Below are 20,833 nucleotides of genomic sequence, written 5' to 3'. Positions count from 1 at the left end.
AAATTCTAGGCGGTGTCTCTGACTCTGAGCCACGCCCCCACCTCCTTAAGGGGGATTCTAGGCTGTCACTCTGTCCCCGAGCCACGCCCCCAGCCACGGGGGAGAGGGAAGATCCTAGGCTGTCACTCTGTCCGCCACCCACCCGTCTTTCCCTTGGTCAGAAGCCAGATGGAGCCTGTTGGACATAAAATATACTCAATGGAAAGAGGAGCTGGACCGAAAGTCTGGGAGACCTAACTCTACTAGCTTCGCATACTCTTGTTATAAAAGGGTTCACAAACCTTGGGCGGTTCAAACTGGAAAAGTCCGATTTGAGCCCCATGTGCAGGGCGGGAGGAGGCGACACGCGTCGCTGCTGCCTCCTAGCGGTCAAAGTGAAACATTACGGACGCGCATTTACCGTGGCTGCAGCGCCAGGAAAGAGGGGACCCAGGGTCCTCTTAACAGACGGGCGGGCATATGGGAAGGGGGCTGGGGCCAGCCAAGAACGCTGGGGCCTCTCGCCTCAACTATCTCTATTACCCAGGTCCTATCTCGGAATTCTGAGTGACTGTCCACACTGTCCTCCAGACAGGGTCTCATGCAGCCCAGGCTCCCCTCGGACTCGCTATGCAGTCCAAGCTCCTGCAGCTGCCTCCTGGATACTGGGATGACAGACGTGCACCACGACGGCCAGATTTAGTTTCTCAGTCTCTGGGAAGGCCCATTTATTAAGTGCCCAATACTCCAATAGGGAAACTGAGTCCAGACGTATAAACTTCCCGTGGATGTCTAGGCCCTGCTTTTTAGGTGACCTAATGACGCTCTAGAGTCATTCTGTCTAGTACTCCTGGGATTGGACCCCAACCAAGGACTCTGGAGGCAAACTGAGCTTGTGACTAACTATGTCCCCTCAGACCACGACCCCCCCAAATAAACAGACCAGTGATAGGGTCCAGCCTTGCCCTGAGGATACCAAGCGGGGCTGCATGAGGCACTTTCCCCTTCTTGGAGGTTCCTGTGTTCCCCTCACAGGCGGTGTGGCTATAGGCGCTGGAGGGAGTGGGTGGGAGAAGAGAGGGGTGCTACAGCACGGGGAGAAAGGCCTGAGTCTGCGTCCTACGAACGCTGTGTGACCTCAGGCAAGACAGTCACCTTCTCTGGGCCTCAAGAACCACATCTATAAAACAGGACAGTCATTATGACCAGCTGTTGCAGTTTAGGGGCTCCTGAGGAGGGAGCGGGCTGGAGATGCAACAGTCAGGCCTCTTGCCCCAAAGTGGGCGGTCCCGGCTCCGCAGTCTTAGGGGTCCTCCAAAGATCGTCAAGTACAGAGGCTCCCTGGGTCACACCTCCCAGGAGCAGCGGGAGTGTCACGTGGGCCAGGTCACCACGGGGCCAGTCCTCCCTAACCAGGCCCAGGCGCCTGGACTCTGACAGTCCCTGCACCTGCCTCTGAGTCTCCAAGGGCCGCCTTGTGTCCAGGGCGCGCTCAGGGTCGGCCTGGGGCGACTCTGTCCCGTCGCCTCCGTCTCCGGGCATCTCCACCACCAGCGCGTCTCGCGGGTTCAACACCTCCGGGAAGTCCTCAGGGTTGCACCACTGCCAAGCCTAAAAAGAGGGGGGACAGAGCCAGTGAATGAGAGGGGCCAGGGCTGAGTAAAAGTGCGGGGCGGGGCGGGACTGAGTGAAGGGGCAGGGCCAGGACTAATTAAGGAGTGTTGGGGTGGGGATGGAGGGAACCGCAGGACAAAGTGGAGGCAGGATGTGTGGGCGGGACCAGGACTGAGTAAAGAGATGAGGGCAGAGCTAGGGCTGTGGGCGGAGCTATGTAATTGGATGTCTCCAGGACTTGGGAGGAGCCAAAACAATGGGAAAAGCCGTGTCATTGGGTGGGAACAAGGTTTGGTGGGCGGGGCCAGGATACAGTGCCTGGAGGAGCACATTCATTCCCTGGAGACCCTCTTCCAAGTCGTCCCCTGAAACAGCCAGGGGTGAGGCCCCCAAGGATAGCTACAGCACAGAAACGGATCCGGTCTCCTGGATCCAGCCATGTCTGAAGCCCGCAGCCTTGAGATTGTTTTTCACGTTAAGATGACTTCCGGAATTCTCCTGCCTGTTGGATCTTCCTGTCGCCCTTCAGTTTGGGCAAGCTATGCTGGAGCATACCCACTATTACCCAACAGCAGTGGGAAGCCGCGAAGGAACATTTACCTGCTTGCCCTGGCTGCCAGGGAACTCCACGGCAGTGCTGCCACAGGGTGTAGGCAGGGGTGGGCACAAGTGCCAGGCGGCCCTGAGGAACAAAAGGTAACAGATCAGGAACACCTGAGGCTTGCTTGTCCCCCGCTGTGTTATGAAGGGTGTGATGTGGACCAGAAGAGAGTCCCGCACACTCAAGATCAGCAACACCTCTGCCCACAGCGCACATCCGGTTCCAGGCCCTCTGTGCCTTGGTTTCCTCATCTAGACCAGGGCAGATCTACACTTTGGGGTCGTGAGTGTCCTCAATACTGCTCTAGCAGGCAAGGCAGGAGGGGTAAGACAAGAATCACCTGTTTAAGCCAATGTATCCGAGGCTGCCCATGAGGAGGACGCTGGCGAAGCTTCCCAGAGACGCGAGAATGATGGATAAACGGGAAATCTGCACCTCTGGGGGCGGGACAATTTGGGTTTTACGATGTGTGCCCTGTTCCTACCCTGACTGGGGAAGACGCAGCTTGACCCACATACAGCAACCCAGGGAGACAAAAGAGAGCAGAGGGGTGGTCACTGTGGGTCAGAGACAAGTAGAGAGTGCTTCCTAAAGGAGAGACCTTTACAGCTGGGCTTCGAAGGATAAATAGGAGTTTGACAAATGGAGAGGAATCAAATACTGCAGGTAGGCCAGAGAAAAGGAAATCTGACTAGTGCTTTTTCCAGAGGTCCATGGAAAACCACAAAGGAAAAGTCGGCCAGTGGGGTGCTGTGGTGCTGGGTCCTGCATGGTTATGGAAGGGAGGTGGGGCACAGTTCCTGCTCCTGACACAGAGCCAGGGGGGTGTTGGCCTGCAGGAATGCAGGCGTGAGGGCATGTTTGCAAGCACGCGCGCGCATGTGTGTGCACACACGTATGCACCTGTGTGTGCACGTGTGTGCTTGTGCGTGTGTGTGCTTGTGCCTGTGTGCTTGTGTGTGTATGCTTGTGCTAGTGTGTGTGTGTGTGTGTGTGTGTGTGTGTGTGTGTGTGTGTATTCTCCCTGCCAAGTCTCAGCACAATGGTGAATGCTGTGACCTTCAGGACAGCCCTCAAGGCCGTGGGAAAGAACTCTGAAAACATGTGTTCAGAATATATAATTTCTCAATATGCAAAATGTAAGGATGCAGTATAAGTCAGGGCCTTCGCAGATCTACAAGAAGAACAGGGACAGCTAAACGCTGAGCCAGCTTGTCAAAAGATACTGAGGAATGAGATAAAGAGATTTAGGGAATGGTAATCTCAGAACCAGGTCCCGCCCGGCTAAACTTACTCTCAGTGCTTATAAAGGCAGGCAGATCTCTGAATTCATTTGCAATGTTAAGGAAAAAAAACCAAAGGAATCAGAGAGATGGCTCAGTGGTTAAGAGCACTGACTGCTCTTCCAGAGGTCCTGAGTTCAATTCCCAGCAATGACATGCTGGCTCACAACCATCTGTAATGGGATCTGGTGTCCTCTTCTGGTGTGTCTGAAGACAGCTACAGTGTACTCAAATGAATAAAATAAATGAATCTTTAAAAACAAAACAAAGACTTTTAAAAAAAAGGAAAAAGTAAAAAGAACATGCTTGCTGCCTTTGCTAAGAATCACGGGCTGGAGTCAGGGAATGGTGATTTGTAGAATGATGGGTGGGGGGAAGGTGAACAAATGAATTAATATGAAATAAAAGACTGGGCTTTGGCCTGGGAGAGAGAACCCTCAACTCAGAGAGGGAACCTAGACAGCTAACACAGCTATTTAGAAATCTTTCTGCCTTTCAGATTTTGAATGGAAAACTCAAGATTTACTTTTAGGATTTTTCTTCATTTTGGTTTTTTCGAGACAGGGTTTCTCTGTATAGCCCTGGCTGTCCTGGAACTCACTCTGTAGACCAGGCTGCCCTTGAACTCAGAAATACGCCTGCCTCTGCCTCCCAAGTGCTGGGATTAAAGGCGTGCGCCACCACCGCCCAGCTTTTTAGAATTTTTCTAACAGGATTTCTGACTTGATTGGAAAATCCAAGATTTGTTTCTGACTTTGGTCAGAAAGCCCATGAACTATACAGGGAGCTTTTAGAATTCTTTCTAGCAGAGAGCTGTCTCAAGCAGAGACCTATCTGGACAGCCCACTTGGCAGAACACAGAACTCTCGTCTTGTACCCCACAACTGACTTCAAGTTGTTCTTTCACCACTCCCAAACACCCCTTCCTCAGGACCCCCTTTTCAAGCCGAGGCTGGTCCTTGGCACTGTGGGGTCATTAGGGGAAGAGCAGTCAGCTATCCTGATGTCTCTCCACTCACCAAAGCTAAAGCGCTGGGGATGGCTCCAGACACCCGTGAGCCTTGCAGTGTCAGCTCGCACCTGAACCTTGTACACCACGCGGCTGCGCAGCCCGTCAAGTGTCACTTGGGTTTTCGTGGGTGGCACGAGCCACTCTGCTGGGGGAAGGCAGCACTGGGTTAGGGAACCCTTTATGACCTGTGGTACGAGCCTGACACTCAGAGCAGCTCTGTGGGGTCCACACTCACTGCGGGGTCACCGTATCTTGTCTCAGGAGCCAGCAGCGGGGCTCACACTACACTCCCTTCAACCCCCATGCCCCCAGCACCTGACTCCCACGCGCCGTCTTCAGCCTCGCAGCGCACGACGTATTGCATCAGGACCCCCGGGCAGGTGCTCAGCTGTGATGCCGTCCACTCCACGGACACCGAGTCCCCGGTTTGGTTCCTCACAGACACGTGGCGTGGAGTACCGGCTCTCGAGGCTGTGCAATACCTCAGTCAGCAATGAGGCAGCAGAAGGGAAGGCCTCGCCTGCCAAGGCCGGCCCCACCCACAGCCCTGGATCCGCCCAGTATCCTAACTCCACAAATTTAGGGCTCTACGAATAGCCTTGGCCACACCTACCGGCGAGGGTCCATTAATAGAGATAGCATCTGGCCAGCTCACATCCTTGGTTCCGCCCACAGCCACTCCAAGGTGACCAAGGGACACCAAGGGTCACCAAGGGATCGATCGACTCACCGTTACCGCCAAAGTAGTAACTGGACAGGACTGTGGCCCACAGCACGGGATTCTTGGGGTTCTTGGAGGCGAACACAGTGATGCGGTAACATTCCTCCTGCTCCAGGGTAGGCTCGGAGCTCCAGCTGTGTGTCACTAGAAAGACCAGAGCAGGGCCGGGCAGTGGTGGCACACGCCTTTAATCCCAGCACTCGGGAGGCAGGGGCAGGTGGATTTCTGAGTTCGAGGCCAGCCTGGTCTACAAAGTGAGTTCCAGGACAGCCAGGGCTACACAGAGAAACCAGCGCAGTGGCCACTGATGGACTGGCCCTCTGTCCCTCTGTCCCGTGACTGTTTGCTGGCTTGCTGGCTTCTGGGTCTACCTGGAAAACTTCTACTCGTGCTTCAAAGCTTTTCTACCTCTTGCCCTGGATCGCTCATCCAACTACCTAGCCTTTACAGCATGTGGAGGAGGCTATGTTGAGCTCCACAGCCTCAGCTGCGGTTCTCTGAGAACCCCAAAAGTTGTGTCCCCCAGGACTCCAGCCCAAACCCAGAGCAGGACGTCTTAAAACAAGACACGGCAGCCACCGTCCTGCTGCCTGGCTTTCTCTAGGCCTCATTAACTTATCAACAGCAACTGTGAACTGCCACCTTCCGTGGTGCGGGAGTGTTTAAATCATCATAATATGTGAGACTCATTATCTGCCACCGTGTGACCTGCCCAGGGCAGGACATGGGAACCCAGCAAAGGTTGCAGACGCACGCCACAGCATTCTGCTTCTGCTCGGGCCTGCCTGATGCTGTGTGACTCTGAGTAAGTGAAGATGACACTCTGGGCTTCAAACACCCTGTCTGCACAGACCCTGAGGGTCGGAGCCCACCATGTATTACCCATCTTGGCAGGGTCCTCTTCTTCTGGTGCAATCAGGGTACAGTGCGTGTGGTTCCTGTGCTGGCCCCATGGCTGCCACTCAAGGCAGTAGGTGGTGCCGGGAGCCTGGGCTGCCCACTGCATAGTTGTCATGTTGCCTCCCACGCTCACATTCAGGGTTCTTGTCTCTAGAAGGAGACCGAGTGTCACATGGGGACAGGGGCTCACCAGCATGTCAGGGATAATCACAGACATATAGCCCCAGCTTCCCACTCTGAGATCACCTCAGCATTTATTGAGCACCAACTGTATGTCAGGATGACTGACAGTAAACGCCTTACAGGTTGCACAGTGGGACTCTGGCCTTTTGTTATTCTTTCTTTTTCAAGACAGGGTTTTTTCATGTCCTGGAACTCACTCTGTAGACTGAGCTAGCCTTAAAATCACAGAGATCCTTCTGGTTCTGCCTCCTGAGTGCTGGGATTCAGGGCATGTCTCACTAGGCCTGACCAGTTGCCCTATTTTGCACAAACACAACCAGAGGTACAGAGAGGGAGAACCACCCGCCTGAGTCTGCCCAGCAAAGCCATGAACCAACCAAGCTGGAGCCCGTGACTGTGCCAGCCTGTCTAGCGCTTGTGCCTGGACACTGTGGCAACAGGATCGGGTAACAGGTGCATGGGCAAAAGGTTTAATGTGAGGCCAAGAACTGGGAGGCGACAAGGGTCTTCTGTTGTAGTTTTCAGACAAGGTGTCTATGTGAGGCCTGGAATTTGAAATCCTCCTGTCTCAGCCCCTTGAGTGCCCCCACTCATGCCTTTCTTTCACAGGTTTTAAAGTCCTGCATCATACATTGCACATCTTGGAAACTGCATTTTTGATGCGACCTTAACTTCATCTCTGTGAGGAATGGCCCAGGCCTCGCGCATGCTCAGCGCAGAACGGGGAAACCAGTCTCCCTCGTGCTCCCGTCCGGGCGACCCCCGGCACCTGCGAGCTCTTGGGCAGGAAGGGGCCACTTCTGGATGGTGCTGCGACCGAAACGAGTTTCGACGAGCACATCCAGGTCATAGGCGGCCCCGGAGAGGTTCAGTTTCTTGCCCAGGGGCACGGTCTTCGAGGTCTGAGCCTGGCACCTGCAGGACAGCATGCGCACCAGCACCAAGTGCTTCTTCACCTTCGCACCAGGCCTGTCTCGGCAGCCTTCCGGGACAGCCAGCTGTGGCAACTGCAGAGAGGAGATGGGCGTGGGGATCCAGGACAGCCCTCTACTGCAGGGACACTGCCCTCCCTGCTCACACACGTGCCCTAGCTCCCCATTAGCAGCAGAGACAGGGTCTCATGTAGCCCAGGCTGGCCAAGGATGACCTTAAACTCCTCATCTTCCTTTGTCTACCTGTGCTGGATGACAGGTGTGGGCCACCATGCCCAGTCACCTTTCAAAGGTAACCCCATAACCTGCCACCACCGCCTCCCCTGCCACCCCTGCCACCCCCAGCCCATGCTAGCACAGTCACCTGTCCCTGCATGGTCAGACGCCTCCTTCCACCTTGGTTCAGGGGCTCCACCAAGAACTTAATCTTGGCCTGGGGAAGGACTTCTGTAAGGAGAGCAGAGCTGGTCCCAGACCTGAAGGACTGAGAGGCTGAGACAAGTCCCTCCCGGCCCTGAAACCTGATGTCCTACCCCCATCAGCCTGTTGTCTGAAATTTGCTGCCATATCTTTTATTATTTTCTTTTGAGACGGAGTCTGGATATGGAGCCCAAGCTGACCTCAAAAACAGAATCCTCCTGCCCCAGCTTTTTTGGTGTTGGGTGATTGGCATGCACCACCACATGTGACTTTGTTAACTCGTCCCAGTCCTCGTAATCCAGGCCCCCTCACCAGGTGGAACACACACGGGCACGCTCCAATCACTCCAGGGACCTCCAGGGGCTCTGGAGGAGAGCTGCCTCCTCCTCCGTATCTGGATCTCCTGGGCCATGTCCTCAGAAGGGCAGAGGCAGGACTCTGGGTAGACGTAGAACAGGGATCATGGTGTCAGTGTGCTGGGGCTGCCCAGATGTAGATCCAGATGTAGATCCAGGTCACCCAACCAGTACTTTGTGAACTGTGCCTGGCCCTGGGTTCTCCTTTGCCGGCTTCTGTGACTTTGCTGGGCTGGAGCTCTGTACCCACCCTTGACTGTGACCTTGGCTGTTGTACACATCACTCTGCCCCTTGCCGAATAGGAGTAACCCACACTGGCCAACAGGGCAGGGCCACGGGCTGTGCATAGAACAGGGGACTTCATCAACACTTACCAGACCTGCTTCCACGAATGTCCCCAAGCACACCTGAGCCAGAGTTAACCTGAGGTCCGCAGTCACCCTAAAAGAGAAAGACGTTGGGTATGGGGCTGATCTGCACTTCGCGGCTCAGAAAGGAGCAGGTGGGATGTTTCTGTCTTGCTTTTCCAACCTGAGTCTCTGCAACTGAGTCCTGGAGCCTGAGAACCCCCCCTCCCTCCGCCCCGCCTCCCAGAGCCTCCTCCTTCCTGCAACTCCCAAAGTGGGTGCTGCCAGGTCAGGCTCCTCTGACTCATTGCCTGTTTATTGAGAGGAAAACTGAGGCCTGGATGGAACTGGGAGAAACCACGAGACTCCAGTGGCTGAGGAGTGACTGTGAATGGATCTGGGAGTAAGAGGTGACCCTCACACTGGGGGTAGGGACGCCTGGGCTGGCCCTCACACAAACGGAGTATAGAAGCCCAGAGCCTGGACCACAAGGACCCAGCAGAGAAAGGTAGCCCAGAGCTTGTCAAAGAAGCAAGATGCTGACAAGACACCCAGAGAACGTAATGGGGAACCACAGTGTGTGTGTGTGTGTGTGTGTGTGCGCGCGCGCGCGCGCGCGCGCTGGAGCAAGGTCACCATCAACAGGACTACAGAGCAAGCAACAGAACAGAAAGGACAACTCTGAGGATGAAGATGCCAACTGAGTTATTGATGATGCTATGGTGACCTTTTGACCTGTAAAACAAACTCACCAAGGTCCAATTCGTTGTGGGCATCCGGCGCCTGAACTGTACCTCAGTACCAGCTTCTTCAGACACATTCCAGTCCATACGCAACTGCCCGTGTGATCGTGACACTCTGATGTGTCCCAGGGGAGGGGTGGTCTTGGCTGTTGTGGGGAGGGGTGGACACACATCCCTGTGACCTGACAAATGTCCAGGGAGTACGCCCAGCTCCACCTATGGGCTGCCCTGACTAAGGCAGGTACTCTGTTCCAAGGGTTAGGAACAGGGTGTTTGTCTCAGCATTTGTGTTTGTTTCTTCAGACAGGGTCTCTTAGTAAACTTCTGATCCTCCTACCTCCCGAGAGGGGGGCGTGCCAGGCATGCACCCCCACAATGACTTATGCTCTGCCAGGGATGAAACCTTAGAGCTCCCTGTATGCTAGGCTCATGGCTACCTGCTGACTCATATCGCCAATTCAATGATTTAAAAAAAAAAAAAAAAAAAGACTGTATCAAGGGGCTGGAGAGATGCTCAGGGGTTAGGAACATGGGTCAGAGGGCCGGGCTTCAGTTCTCACCAACCACACGGCCACCGCTGCAGGGGACCAGGCCGCCTCCCTGGCACCAGACATATTTTTAATGACCAGACACACACAGGCAAAACATACATACCCATAAAATAAAAATAAATAAACCTGGGCTGGAGAGATGGCTCAGCAGTTAAGAACACTGACCACTCTTCCAGAGGTCCTGAGTTCAGTTCCCAGTAACCACATGGTGGCTCACAACCATCCGTAATGGGATCTGAAGCCCTCTAAAGACAGCTACAGTGTACTCATATAAATAAAATAAATAAATCTTTAAAAATAAATAAATAAACCTTAAAGAACAAAATGCTGGGGGCGTGGCTCGAGGCAGAGCCCTTGCCCAGAATCCCCCAGTCAGGGGGCTGGGGGCGTGGCTCTGGGTAGAGTATGAAGAAAGTCCCGAGTCTCATCTTCAGCAGGATCCATTCTTGTAAAACAACCGTTTTGCTGAAGTGTTCCCACTGAGAAGTGAACTTTTCTCTGCCGTGGTTAATTTCCTGCCTCAGTGGAAGGGTGGGCACCCCACCCCACTAGCCTGCCCACATCCGTTCCTGAATCTTCCGACAATCCACACCCTCACGCACACTGAGGACAACGCTCGGTAAAGACGCGCTGAGTCATGGAAACACAGCTCCCCAGAGGGTGAGGCTGAAGCCAGAGGAAACCTAAAAGAGCCTAGTGACAGGGGTCCTGTGTGACAGGTCTGTTTTGTGGCACAGCAATGTCTAGCGCCTCGCCCTGGACCTGAGATGTTCTCAGGCCCGGGTCTGGGGGCGACAGCAAGGACAGAGGGACAGGTGGACAACTCACTCCAGTTGTACAGGTACTGGGATATCTCCTGGGACTTCACGGTTCGGTTCCCAAGCCGAGACTCCACCCAGAAGTTGACCCTGGCCAGCACAGGGATACCGTCCTGTTCCCAGAACTGCACAGTGCGGGCCGAGCCTGAGGGGAAGCGGCGGCAGCACTCCGGGCTGAAGCCGGCGTGGGTGTGGTTCGGAGGGACAAAGCTGCAGGGGGAGGGGCAGGGGCGGGAGGAGAATCAGAAAGGTCAGTTTGAGAGTGAAGTCAAGACTGGAAAACTCGGCGCTGGTCAGATGGCTCAGTGGGTAAGAGCACCTGATTGCTCTTCCGAAGGAAGGTACAGAGTTCAAATCCCAGCAACCACATGGTGGCTCACAACCATCCGTAATGAGATCTGACTCCCTCGACTGGAACGCCAGTCAGCTGCTGTCTAATCCCAGAATTCAGGAGTTAGAGGCAGGAGGATCACTGCGAGTGTGACTTTGAGGACAGCCTGGGCTACATAGTGAGAGAGAGAGAGAGAGAGAGAGAGAGAGAGAGAGAGAGAGAGAGAGAGAGAGACTAGACTGTCTGTCCCTTGCAGTGACATGCTGTCCCTGTCACCATGTCACCTGACAGAGATGGGTAGGGATCATGGCCAGCACGAGCTCACACACAGATTTTGCCCGAGTGATTTTGGGGACAAATGAAGTTGTGGGAATGCGTCCTCACCAGCACCACAGGACATGAGACACATCATCCTCAGGACCATCATACTGCCAGGAGCACTCATAGTCTGTCCTGGAAACCCTGTAGCAACTCAAGTTCCTGGGTCCTAAGGGCGAGCCTGTGGGAGATTGTGGCGGTCTGAGAAGTGGGGCTCCACGGTGTACCAGCATCCGTGTCCCCATGCCCTCCTCCAATCCTGCCTCACAGGACCTCACAGGGACAGGGCCAACTTCCACCTCAGCACCTGCCTGCACAGGCGGGGCGAGCCCCCTAAGCAGGCTAAGCACACCGGCTTCCCACCTGCGCAGGAGCTGCACCCCTGCCCTGCACGGTTTGCTTTGCTTTTGAGTTTCAGGCAGGACAGGCTGATCTCTCCCTCATTAGCTAAAGATGACTATGAACCCCTGGTGCCCCCCACCTACCCCTTACTCCCCACCCCTGGAGTCTTCCGAGGCCTGGGATAACAGCGGATTGGGGGCCCTGTTTCTTGGAGTTCTTTTGTGGTATTTGTTAATAAATATAAATACTCCCTTAGGACTAAGTGCAAATATGTAGCTGGTAATTGTCCCAAACACTGGCCCATCTAAATAACAGGCGCTTAAACCCTGAGATGAGGCCACGAAGGAGGAGGCGCCAAGGTGACCCGTGTTCATGAGTGCCTGAAAGGGTCCAGTTGTGCTGGGACACACATGGGGTAACATGAGGCAGAGCGTGGTGTGGCTCTCAGCCTGGGAGGACCTGTGTCGGACCTGAGGCTCCCTCTGGGAACAATGTCTTCTCAGCGCAGCAGCTGTCACCTGGGCCGGAGGCTGAAAGACAAGCGTGAGTCCTGTGAGCCTGGGAGAGCGCAGGGGCGAGCATCAGCTTGCCCGCCCCTGAGTCTGTCTGGGTCTGTTTGCTATCAGCACAGCAGCCTGCACACCACCTGCCCCTCGCCCACACCCCTACCAACCCACCCAACTCACCCATCCCACACCCCCGAAATCCACCCACCCACTCAAATGCCCATTCTCACCCAACCCGTCCACCCACCCATCGTCCACCCGTCTGTCCTCTCTCGGCCGTCATCCCTCCCCCAGGTGGCCTGAGGGGTCCCTCTGTGACTGCCAAGGGCACACACAGGAAGGGAGGGTGGGCAGCACATTCGCCCTAGAGAAGCGAGCTGCTGAGGAGGGTAACAGGGAGTGCACACTCCTGGTAGTGGGGGGGGGGCAGTAACAGTCCCCAGGCGGGCAGGGGATGGTGATGTCCTGTGGGGATTCCACTGAGGTGTTTCAGCCCCAGGGTCTCCCCAGAAGCCTGCGTCAGAGTGTAGACACACCAGGCAAGGAAGGCGAGCATGCCCAGGCTGTCCAGTGAAACTGGCTTTCTGGATTCTTCTTCCCTCCCCTGGTGACCCCAGCCCTGCAGCCTGAAGCCATGCTTCCCTCTCTGCCATCCCGGTTCTCCGATGGTAGCCCTCTGTAGGAGGGGCCCTTGCCTCTCGCTATGAGTCTCTTAGCGCATGGTGTCCTCCGAAGGCCTGCAGCCCTTTGCTGGGGCGGTCCTGACTGCCATCCCTGGGGCCTACAAGCTACAGATCCCTGGCCTAGAGAGGAATACAGAGGCACAGAGAGGCATAGAATTTGCCCAGAGTCACACAGCAGCCATGACTGAGGTAGATCCATGGGGCCCTGGCCCTTCTCAGCCTGGTCCAGATGTTGTCATGATAGGCACGGCCTGTGCATCTCACCTGTATGAGAGTCTATGGCAAGCTGTGGGCAGAACATGCAATCTTCCACGTGCCTGCCATCCCTTGAGCTTTTCTTGTTTAAGAAGATGGGAGATGGGAATGGGTCAGACTCCTCCGAGAGGGGAAACTCAAACCCAGGCTTAAGTTAAATCCCAGGCCACAAGGACAAAGAGCAAGACGCCCTCAGAAGCCACCAGGCCATGGAGACTGCAGGCTGCCAGGGACCCCTCCCTACCCAGGAGAGGGGCGCAAGGATTGATGGGGACTCACCGCCTAGCTGGCAAAGCAGGAGGAAGGTGATGTGCTTGCTGGTCCCTGGCAGCCCCATCGTGTCCATGAGGAGCGGTGAGGCCCCAGGAACATCTGCAGGGCTGAAGGGGCCCAGCCACCTTGTCAGCACTCAGAAACACACTGGCACTGAGAGAGAAAGAAAGTGAAGAAAAGAAAGAAAAACTCCCAGGCCAGTCAAAGTGAAAGCAAAAGCCAGGAAGTCAACCCAGAGGTGGCTCCCCTGCCCCCCCCCCCCACTACAGACCCACCGTGGGGCGAGTAAGGCTAGACATCTTTTGGAGGGTATTTTTTTGGAACAGGGTTCCCTGTAGCTCAGGATGGACTTAAGTTTACTCTGTGGCCAAGGCTGACCTTGAACCCCTGCCCCTACCTCCCCAGTGTTGAGATGACAGGAGTATATCTCCTGATCCACGGGGACTGGGGATGGAGCCCGGAGCTTCCTGCGTGCCGAGCAGATAGATGCTGTAGAAACTGAGCCCCGCCTGCAGGTTGTGTTTTAAAGTCCATTTTCTAGTACAGGGAGGTTGAGATAAGGGATGGCCATGATTTTTTGTGGACAGCCTGTACTATATAGACAAAAGGAAGAAAAAAGAAAGAAGGGAAGAAAGAGAGAGAAACTAAAAATTTAAGTGGTATGACTGTTCTTTAAACATGTTATCAGGGGAGGGGAGACAAAAAAAAAAAAAAAAAGATGTTATCAAAGCAAGGTGGTGGTGGTCCACACCTTTTTTTTTTTTTCCTGTTTTGTTTTTTTTTTTTTTTTTTTTTTTTTTTTTTTTTTTTTTNTTTTTTTNTTTTTTGTTTTTTTTTTGAGACAGGGTTTCTCTGTGTAGCCCTGGCTGTCCTGGAACTCACTCTGTAGACCAGGTTGGCCTCGAACTCATCCGCCTGCCTCTGCCTCCCAAGTGCTGGGATTAAAGGCGTGTGCCAGCACGCCCAGCTGGTTCACACCTTTAATCCCAGCACTCAGGAGGCAGAGGCAGGCACATCTCTTGAGTCTGAAGCCAGCCTGGTCTACAGAGTGAGTTCCAGGACAGCCAGGGCTACACAGAGAAACCCTATCTCAAATTAAAAGTTCCAGGGCTCACACAAGGTAAACAGATGATAATCTTTTGTGGGTTAGGCATAAGGGGAAACTGAGGCCCATACAGAAAGTTCATGGTGCTTTGGGGGGGGGGGCACAGCTTGGAGCAGGAGCCATGTTCCCAGGACAGCTGGTTCAGCCTGGCCCAGGGTCAAGTGTCCTGAGGGCTATGAGGTCAGCAGCTCTGGGACAATGAGGCTGTGTCTCTGCCCTGGCACAATCCACCCGTGTGACCCACACAGACTGACTCTCTGGTGCTCACAGGGCGGGGCTGGGGGCTGGGGGCTGGGGGAGGGATGGAGTCGGGGAGATGGAAAGCCAGGTGCAGTAACATAAACCTGCCATCCAAGGCTGGAAGGCTGAGGCGGGGGGATTGCTGTGAGTTCTAGGCCATCCAGAACGTTCTAGGTCGTGGAAGAGTATAGCATGAGTTTGACCTGCCCCCTGCCCCCACCATGGTCTTAAAACGGCCTTGCTCTCAGAAAGACCGCTATGACCTGACTCCACATCACAGATGAAGAAACTGAGTCCAGGGGTCCCAGCTGGAGGCAAAGAGATGGCGTGACTCAGAAGCATGGGGGAGGGGGGGCAAACCTGGTTCTTCGGAAGCTGTCCACATTCTGCCACCGTTGCCTTCACACGAATACATATATCTGTCTCTGTCCCCCCCCCAAGCTGCGGGTGAAGGAGGCTGGGCTGGGTGAGTGGCAACCAGGCAGCTCTAGTCGGTGCTTGGTGGCAGTAAGCCCACGGCTTCAAGCTTCTACAAGTGCCAGGCTGAGGGGCCTGCCTAGCTGGGAAGGATGTAGGGAGCCACGGAGGGTGTGTGGGGTGGGGAGATCCCGGGCACACTGAAGTGTGCCGAGTCTCCCCTTATTGAGGTCACAGTGTGGGGCACCCAACGTGTCTTCCTCCCCCTCCCACGGGCTCCTTTGAAAGCTCAGTATAGATAACTAAGTGCCCAGGGTGCCCCACTTTCAGGAACATTACACACATGGGGGCGGGGAGCAGGAAGGAATAGGTCACAAGGGCCCCGGAAACCATAGCAGAAGAAACCACTGAATGTCCCTATGGCCTCAGCTTCTGCTGCTGGTGGCCCGCTGGTGGCCCAGTCAAGGGAGTGACCTTCCCTTTCTGTGCCCAAGAGACTCTGAAGCCCTGAAAGAACATTCAGAGAGGGCGTTGAAGACTGAATAGGAGTTTTCAAGGAACAAACTTTGTTCATTAACAAGCATATGGGCACCAATTATCAACAAGAACAATTTAAAAGATTTTATTCCTTTTTTTGTTGTTTTTGTTTGTTTGTTTGTTTGTTTTTTCGAGACAGGGTTTCTCTGTATGGTCTTTATATTTACGTTGTTAAGACAGGGTCTGATGACCTCGGGTGGACCTTGATCCTGCTGCCTGACCAAGGCGCTGCCTGACCACGGCAGGAGGATTGCTCAGAGAGGACAGGAGCCCTTGGAGCTGTCAGGCCCCAGGCAGCACACGAGAGCAAAGGCTGCATGCAGTCTGAGTTTTTTGCACATGGGTTTTCAGGCAGACTCCAGCCTGCCTGTCCCGCAGAATTAGTCACTTTGTTGACATTTGTTTGGCCGGCAGGCGCTTTGGGAAACCAACTGGCACTTCCTCTACCTTGAAAGCATACAGGTACCATCTGGCCCTGGGAAGTCCACTCGCAGGTAAACATCCAAGAAGACTGAAAAATATGCCAAAAAGACATTCATGTTCTGGAACTATCATTGCATCTACCCCAGGGTAGCTACAAAACGAAGTGGCCAGTGGCTGCCGGTGGGTGAGCCGGTGGGGAATACTAGACAGCCTCTTTAGGAAGGCACACCTGACAACCCAACAAGGTGGGTGGAGTGTGAAAAGACATGAAATGGTCAAGGAGAGAAGACTCTGTCAGGCTGCCAGAGACTGGAGATGGGGCACAAGAGAGCCTGCTGGAGGGAATGGGGCTCTTTGGGGTGTGTATCTTAGGGTTAAGTGGTGGTGACTCATGTACTAAAACCCCTTATTTGTTTTGAGACAATCTCATGTAGCTCAGGCTTGCTTGCAATTCTCTATGTAGCCAAGGATGACCTAAGGAGATATCTGCCACCTCTTCTCATGCTGGGATGAAGGGTAAGTGCCAGCATGGCCGGCTCCACACAGCTTTTTTTTTATTGGTTTTTTGAGACAGGATTTCTCTGTGTAGCCCTGGCTGTCCTGGAACTCACTCTGTAGACCAGGCTGGCCTTGAACTCAGAAATCCACCTGCCTCTGCCTCCCAAGTTCTGGGATTAAAGGTGTGTGCCACTAGGCTTGTTGCTTCTGCGTCCTCGCCTCAGGCCAGCTGGCGAGCCTGACGGTTTCTTCAGAATTGGACTACAGCTGCCTTGTGTCTNCTGGAACTCACTCTGTAGACCAGGCTGGCCTTGAACTCAGAAATCCACCTGCCTCTGCCTCCCAAGTGCTGGGATTAAAGGCGTGCGCCACCACCGCCCGGCAATAAAATACTTTTAAAACCCAACTTTTTCTTAAAGATGGAGTCAGTTTTGTATCGAGGTGAGCGCAGCGACCGTCTTGCTGTGTGACCTCAGCTCGCTCATAACCTCTCGGCCCCTCCGCTGACAGCTTTGCAAAGCGCTTCGGCCGGAGGGGCGGGGCCTGCCGGGCGTCAGCTGATCGACAGGACCAATGGTGCTAGGGGGCGGGCCCGATGGAGTGGGGCGGGCCCGTGGGCTGAGCCGGGCCCGGGAACACACAGCGATGGACGAGCCGAGCCTCCTGCGGCGCCGTGGGCTCCAGGTGAGGTGGGGTGCGGGTGGGAGCGCGGACAGAGCCTTCCGGGTCGGGAAACTGAGGCAGGGAGTGAGGAAGGCGGGAAGCGTCACATTGCGCCCTCTGCTCACTTGCTGTCCAGAACGGTTTGCGTACGATGGGAAGGGAGGTGATCGCTGTTGCATGGGGAAAACTGGAAACTGAGGCTGGGCTCTGGCATGGGGAGAAGGAACTCGAGGGTTCCTGCATCACACCAGCCGGAGGGCGCGGAGCTTCAGTGTGTGCAGCCACTGAGGTGGACACAACCCAGCCGCCTGCCAGGGTCGCCTCTCGCAGCTAGTCTCCTGCCTTCGATTCCTTCCAAAGATGAGCAGACCGAGGCTCTCGCCTAAGGAAGCCACCACAGTGACTGCCCGGTTGAGATTCCATCTCTGCGGGAACACAGATCTGTGTGACCACGAAAGATCTGCAGGGTGTGTGATAGTGGTGGCTTCTTCGAGTCTCAGTTTCTCGATTTAGCGTTGCGCCTCCGGGAAGTAAGAAAGTGGGTATAGAGAGATCAAAATGCAAGTCCAGGGCACTCCCGGGTTGTGGGACTCTGGAGGCGACACCTCTGGCTCCCCTGGATCTCAGTTTCCCCATCTATAGCATCTGCTAAACTCATAGAGGTTTGCCTGCTTCGTTCTGAGACTGGGACCGCACACCTAAACGTCCAACAGCTTTGCCGTGGGGATCCTCGTAGCTACATCTGCCCTGCTTCTACAGTGTGCAAAACCTCAACTGGCTTAGAGCTGACCGCGCAGGGTGGCACCGGCCGCGGAAGGCAGGCGCAGGGCAGAGGAATTTGGGGAAGTGAAGATTAAGTAAAGCTGTTTGGACAGGGGCAGTCGGGCGGGTCCCCCCCCTCCCCGAAGAAGCCGCGGAGCGGAGACCCTGGCGGGAAGGCGGGAGTGGGGGCGGGGCTGGTGCGCGGCGGGTGTCGCCGGGGCCCCAGTTAGATGCGAGCCCGCCCTCGGCCTCTTAAAATAGAGACACCGCCTCCGGGTGAGTGAATGGGGGCGCGGCTGACGTCAACAAGCGGGACCTGTTCCACATGGGTGGTAAATATTTTCAGATGACAGGTCCCACGTTACACACGGGGAAACTGAGTCCCGCAGAAGTATAGCGGTTCTCAGGGTCAGGCGGCCATAGGTTGGCTGCAGGGAGTGGAGGGGTGCGCAGGGAGGACCTGAGGAGCGGGCTCAGCAAGTGCAAAGGCCCGGAGGCTATGGCTGGGTGTTGTTTGTAAGGGGGAACTAAAGCCTGTAGCCAGAGGTGGAAGCTCACGCCTATAATCCCAGCACTTGGGCGGCAGAGGCAGGAGAGTCCAGGAGTTCGAAGTCAGTATAGGCTCCGAGAGACTCGTCTTGAAAAACCCAAACAACAAAACCATCCAGAAAAAAAAACAAATTCACAGTTGTAGCCTGCTACGAAAGACAATGGTGAGCTTTTGAAAAAGCTAAATTTGGGGGGCTGTTGAGAAGGGTAAAGTTTGCAACCAAGCCTCACAACTTGAGTTAATCTCCAGAACCAACATGGTGAGAGCGTTGATTTCCACAATTTGTCCCCTGAGATGCACACATGCGCTGAGGCACATGGGCACACGCATATAGTAAATACACACACAAGTAAATGAAAAGAGAAAAATAAGCCGGGTGGTGGTGGCACATGCTTTTAGTCCCAGCACTCAGAGGCAGAGGCAAGTGGATCTCTTGAGTTCGAGGCCAGCCTGATCTACAGAGTGAATTCCAGGACATTCTTGTCTATATAGAGAAACCCTGTCTCCTTGGAAATAAAGAAAAGAAGAGAAGAGAAGAGAAGAGAAGAGAAGAGAAGAGAAGAGAAGAGAAGAGAAGAGAAGAGGGAAAGAAAAAATTTAAAGCTAAACTTCGATGCCAAGGAATCGGTAATCCGGAGCCGTGGTAGATGCTGAGGCAGGGAAAGCCCTAGTAATAGGAGACAAGCGGGCTTAGAGGACACTGGAATAAAGGCCAGAGTAGGATAACGTTAAAGCCCTATTCTAGAGCCAGCCTGGTCCTTCTCTCTAATGGCAAGTTCTAGCCTGGGCTACATACCCAGCTCTGTGCTAGCTTGTACTGCAAGGCAGCGTCCTCTGTAAATAAGAAAACAAGCTGGGCGGTGGCAGAAGTTCATGCCCTTTTCTGTCCTTAAAAGTTCACCCAAGGGCTGGAGAGATGATGGTTCAGTGGTTAGGAGCACTGACTGAGCTTCCGAACGTCCCGAGTTCAAATTCCAGCAACCACGTGGTGGCTCACAACCATCAGTAATGAGATCTGATGCCCTCTTCTGGAGTGTCTGAAGACAGCTACAGTGTACTTACACATAATAAATAAATAAATCTTAAAAAAACAAAACCCAAAAAGTTCGCCCAAGCCAAGCTTTTTGAGCTATCTTTGACTGGCTTAACAGGTTAGAGCTTCAGCCAATCAAAGGCCAGGCTACCTGTGACAGCCAATCGGAGTACTTGGAGGCTGATGCTGGAGGTCTAGGCTCCACTCCTAAATGCTAGAGGCAGCACCTCTGGTAGCCAAGGTTGGCCTTGAACTCCTAATCGGCTTGTCTCTTCCTCCTGAGCAACATCAGGCCAGGCTAATGGCTCAAGGGATGGGGCCCCAGGCTGTGTGTGCTGGGCAGCTGCTGCCAACTTGAGGTCAGGCTCCTGGTGTGGGCCAGGCTCGCCCACTTCAGCCTCTAGGGTGGTTGGAAGGCGGCCGATGCTCTTCCACACTGCAGAACGGTTCGTTTGGGAATGAGTCCCCCCTCCACCACACCTAGGTGTATTTAGCCACCTCCTCCAGGAAACCCTGGGGTTGGATTTTTGTTAATGGTGATGGTGCACACCTGTCATCACAGGAGTTGGGGAACTGAGGCAGGAGGATTGCTTCAAGTTCTGAGGTCTGTTGGGGCTGCAGAGTGAGAGTGCCAAATCCCCATTAGGCAGATAACCTCTGGGGCAGGACTCTGGGTTCCAGTGGACCCCAGGCCCTGGCTCACAACACAGCCACTGTGGGAAACACCCAGACTTCTCAGCCTGGCGTGCCACTGTGGACAGCTGCTGCCTATTGACCTCGGGAGCCCCTGGCTCCTGTGCCTGGAGCCACAAGTCCCTCTGGGGTGAGGCTCCACCATAGTGCCCAGTTCCTCCTGGATACTGTGAGATCTCTAGGCTGGTGATGAGTCCCGCGGAACAGCATCGCAATCCATGAAGAATCCCTAAACACAATATTTAAAGGGCAGCCGCGGTTGGCTCAGTGGGCAGTGCTTATGGCTCAATAGAGTGCTTGTAGTTCAGTGCTTGCCTAGCCTGCATGGAGCCCTTGGGCTCCATCCCTAGCATCGCATAAGCCTCCATCAATCTAGCATTCAGAAAGAGGAGACAGGGAGGATCAGGAGTTCAAGGCTACCCTGGGCAGAGGGAGGGAGGGAAGCGACAGAGACGCAGACTCTGTCTCAACAACAATAACAACAAAATAGCAATCCCAGAGGGCCATCTCCTGTGATCCCAGCACTCTGCAGGCTGAGACAGGAGGATGTGAGTTCCACACCACCAGTCTGCATTCCAGAGAGAAGCCCTAAGAAAAATAAATTAACAGCCAGTAGCTGGGCGTCTGTGTGGGAGTTGCCACAGGAGCAGCTGTAGAGGAGGCTGCAGAAGCAGATGGCGCAGGGACGTCGCGGGCCCACTTCCGGGGAACTTTCCGGGCCTGGCACCCCAACCCCCCAAACC

At 54.6% G+C, this 20,833-nt stretch overlaps 2 protein-coding genes across 2 annotated transcripts in view; one reads left to right on the top strand and one right to left on the bottom strand.

The window, feature by feature from the left end:
- Positions 1-677: 677 nt before the first annotated feature.
- Positions 678-13,340, bottom strand: Il12rb1 (interleukin 12 receptor subunit beta 1). The gene is made up of 16 exons (XM_021219561.1): positions 13,176-13,340; positions 11,923-11,982; positions 11,177-11,291; positions 10,472-10,671; positions 9,102-9,238; positions 8,377-8,443; positions 7,958-8,083; positions 7,590-7,672; positions 7,063-7,300; positions 6,093-6,260; positions 5,220-5,354; positions 4,805-4,960; positions 4,497-4,631; positions 2,535-2,631; positions 2,194-2,275; positions 678-1,590 (listed from the first exon to the last, which is right to left on the bottom strand). Exons 1-16 carry the CDS (start codon positions 13,240-13,242, stop codon positions 1,240-1,242), a joined length of 2,217 nt encoding a protein of 738 aa, XP_021075220.1. The 5' UTR covers positions 13,243-13,340; the 3' UTR covers positions 678-1,239.
- Positions 13,341-17,012: 3,672 nt separating this feature from the next.
- Mast3 (microtubule associated serine/threonine kinase 3) overlaps positions 17,013-20,833 on the top strand; it is a 26,327-nt gene continuing 22,506 nt past the window's right edge. The window contains exon 1 of the mRNA XM_029531712.1: positions 17,013-17,073. Coding sequence (XP_029387572.1) covers positions 17,035-17,073 — 39 coding nt within the window. The 5' untranslated portion in view covers positions 17,013-17,034. The remainder of the gene's footprint in view (positions 17,074-20,833) is intronic.

Source organism: Mus pahari, chromosome 19 (assembly GCF_900095145.1).
Source record: "Mus pahari chromosome 19, PAHARI_EIJ_v1.1, whole genome shotgun sequence".
NCBI lineage: Eukaryota > Metazoa > Chordata > Mammalia > Rodentia > Muridae > Mus > Mus pahari.
The sequence above is the reverse complement of the archived record's forward strand: the minus strand, read 5'-3'. Positions and strand labels throughout refer to the sequence as shown.